Consider the following 3,101-nt stretch of genomic DNA (forward strand, 5'->3'; position numbering starts at 1 on the left):
TCCTCTCTCTCTCGGTCTCTCCGTACCCTCGCTCTCTCGCTGCGCGATCATGCCTCTCTCGTGCTCTCACCACAGGACAGTCCAAGGCAGTACGAACACGCAGGGGACAGTCGATCGAGGCGTCGCCGGCAGGCCGCGATCACCCGCGGTACTCTGTCGCCGGCAGGCCAGCACCCCGATCGAGCGAGACTCTGTCGCCGATCGAGCGAGTAAGCAGAGACGCGTCGGTCCCTCCTCGCTTCTTTCATTTTCCTTCTATATCTGCATGGCCCCTTCCACGTCTAGGTGTCGTGTTTGTTTCCTTTGCTCGCCTCTTGCTCTGTTCCGGCCGATCTGCAGTACCAGCAGAATTACAGATCAAAAAAGTGAATTACAGGTCAATCTATATATCCTCAAGAGAAGAATTACATATCGTCTACAATAGCTAGTGAGTTGAGAATAGCCAAGGGCATTTGAACTTTGACAAGTCTCATACGTGTGCGACGCGCTGAGGTCTGCATGCCTGAAGTGTGTTACACCGATCACGCGCTGGTCTTATCGCCGTGAAGTCTACTCTTATTCGAATTCGCATCAAATTTGCCTTTTTATGGGGCATGCATGCACGGCAGGTATACACCCAATTAAGGGGCATATCTTTTTCAATCCTATAACAAATTTATTCAAGATTGCAATCCCGTACTACATTATTTTGCCCAGTTACTGCTATATTTCGAAATCTAGTAATAAATTGAAAGGGCCCTGGTTGCATATCGCCCCGGCCGAGAGCGGCCGCAATAGCTCGACACATGTCAGTAAATGCTGCCGTAACTCTACTCCTTTTGCTATTCTTGAATGATGATTACCCCTTTCAGTTTTCCTAGACTACTCATGGTAGAAGTAACATAGGTAGTAACATCACACATATCTAGATAAAATAGATGATGTGGCAAACAATAAATGAAGAAAGAGAGCAAAATAGTAACATAGCTAGTTACTAGTAGTATGAGTAACATCACATTTACATATCAAGGCAAGATGTGTCTATAGCCTAATAAATAAAGTGTTGCATGTTACCACACATATATGTTACTCCCCACTATAGAGGTAGTAACATAGACTAGTAACACATGGGCATGTTACTAGTCTATGTTACTACCCATTGTGGCTAGTCTGAGTAGCATCACACATCTCAAGGCAAGATGAGTCTATAGCCTAATAAATGAAGTGTTGCATGTTACTACACATATGTTACTCCCCACTAGTAACATAGACTAGTAACATTCTATGTTACTACCCATTGTGGCTAGTCTTATGTCACTTTATTGTGTACTTACTTGCTCTAATAATGCATAGTATCATACAGTAGCTAGTATCATATGCAGTACTTTATTTATATTGTCATGCATGACACATAGTAGCATAACATTTATTATGATACGGTTTCATGATATGATACTTAACCCTCTCTTTCTTCATTGTGGTTAGATGTCCATGTTACTAGTCTATGTTACACATAGATGCCCGTGTTACTAGTCTATGTTACACATAGATGCCCGTGTTACTAGTCTATGTTACTACCTAGTCTAAAGCACATCTAGATGTGCTTTAAATATTGCACATCTAACTCTAATGGCATTGATTTTATGCTAAGATTCGTGTAAGCATTTTTTGTTCTAATTCGATTTAAGTAGGACACATCTAAATGTGCCTTAAACAGATCCCTTATCCTTTATCCTTTAGAGTGGTTGCCAATTGTAACTGCTTGGTGGCTTTTTTTGGATATCATTAACTAATTAATTGCTTGCATGCATGGTCCAGGCCATGCTTGCTTTTGCATCCCTTGTTTTCAGGATTTCTTTTCCCTCTCTATACGGGTGAGATCAGGTCGGCCGTTTCTACTTCTCGTTGCTCAGTCATGCTTTGGAAGGTACATACTCTACTCCGTTTAAGAATTAAGATTCTTGCCTATGCATGTGCACATTGCTTCTTCTTTCTTTTTAGAGAGAGAGAGTGAGTGTGTGTGTGAGAGAGAGAGAGGGGCATGTGCACACTTGGCTTGGCTCTGTGCATTGAGACTCGAGAGCTTTGTCCGGTTAACCACGATGCCATTTCGTTGCTCATTGGTGACGAATTCATTTTTGCTTTTCTTTTCTATTTTTGTAAAATAAAAATAACGCGGGGGGTGGGGGAGAGGGGGTCAGGAATTTCCCACTTGGATATATTTCCAGAAGGAGGCAACCCTCAAACGTTCACAACAAAGGTAAAGGGAATCACAAAAAAAAGAGAAATCAGAGGGGTACCGAGGCAAGCAATCCAGTGGTCTGCTACACAGTTGTCTTTCCGACATGCTCCGTGGTGGCGGTGGTGGCTGCACCTCTTGGTCGTATGGGCAGCAAGGGATTTAGCGGCGGGAGGCTCTGGCCTGCTCCGGCGGCACCCAGATCTGGTGTAGTTGGGCTTGCTCTGGTTGTAGTGGTGAAGATGAAAGAATAGACGGCAGAGGATAGGAAGCACATTCTTCGGATTCCTCTGGCCCCACGCCCCCCCCCCTCTTCCCGAAGGGCGACACGGGCGACGCTCCCATCCGTTGCCTCTGGCGCTCCTTCCTTCCCCATCCTCTCCCTCGCCGCCGTCAGTCAACGCCGTTGGGTAAAGCTGAAGTGGTGTGGAGGAGGTCGGTCGTTCCTACTTCTCGTTGCTCAAACAGTTGAGTTGTTGTCGCGGCTCGCGAGAATTGGTCAAGCACAGAGTCATGCTTTGGAAGGTACATACTCTACTCGGTTTAAGAATTAAGATCCTTGTCTCAAGTAGATTAATTGCATATGCATGTGCACCCTTATTATTATTATTATTTGAGAGAGAGAAAGGGGCATGTGCACTCTTGGCTTGGCTCTACGTGTTGATATTCGAGAGTTTTGTCCGGTTAACCGTGATGCCAATTAGTTGCTCGTGAGCGATAAACAATTCGATCAAACTTTTATGTTTCAGTTTTGCTTTTCTTTTCTATTTTTGTAAGAAAATAATCAAAGCCGAGGGAGAGAGGGGGATCCGGTAATTTCCCACCTGAATATATTTCCAAAAGGAGGCAGGTCTCAAATGTTTAACGGAATCACCAAAAAAGA

At 44.4% G+C, this 3,101-nt stretch overlaps 1 protein-coding gene across 1 annotated transcript in view; it reads left to right on the forward strand.

Annotated features, from left to right (window-relative positions):
• Positions 1 to 1,876: 1,876 nt before the first annotated feature.
• The window catches only part of LOC123144227 (leucine-rich repeat receptor protein kinase MSP1-like), an 8,149-nt gene continuing 6,924 nt past the window's right edge, over positions 1,877 to 3,101 (forward strand). Inside the window, exon 1 of the mRNA XM_044563304.1 lies at positions 1,877 to 1,906. Within this exon, the coding sequence (XP_044419239.1) occupies positions 1,895 to 1,906 (12 nt within the window). The 5' untranslated portion in view covers positions 1,877 to 1,894. The remainder of the gene's footprint in view (positions 1,907 to 3,101) is intronic.

This window comes from Triticum aestivum, chromosome 6D (assembly GCF_018294505.1).
Source record: "Triticum aestivum cultivar Chinese Spring chromosome 6D, IWGSC CS RefSeq v2.1, whole genome shotgun sequence".
NCBI classification, from domain to species: Eukaryota; Viridiplantae; Streptophyta; class Magnoliopsida; order Poales; family Poaceae; genus Triticum; species Triticum aestivum.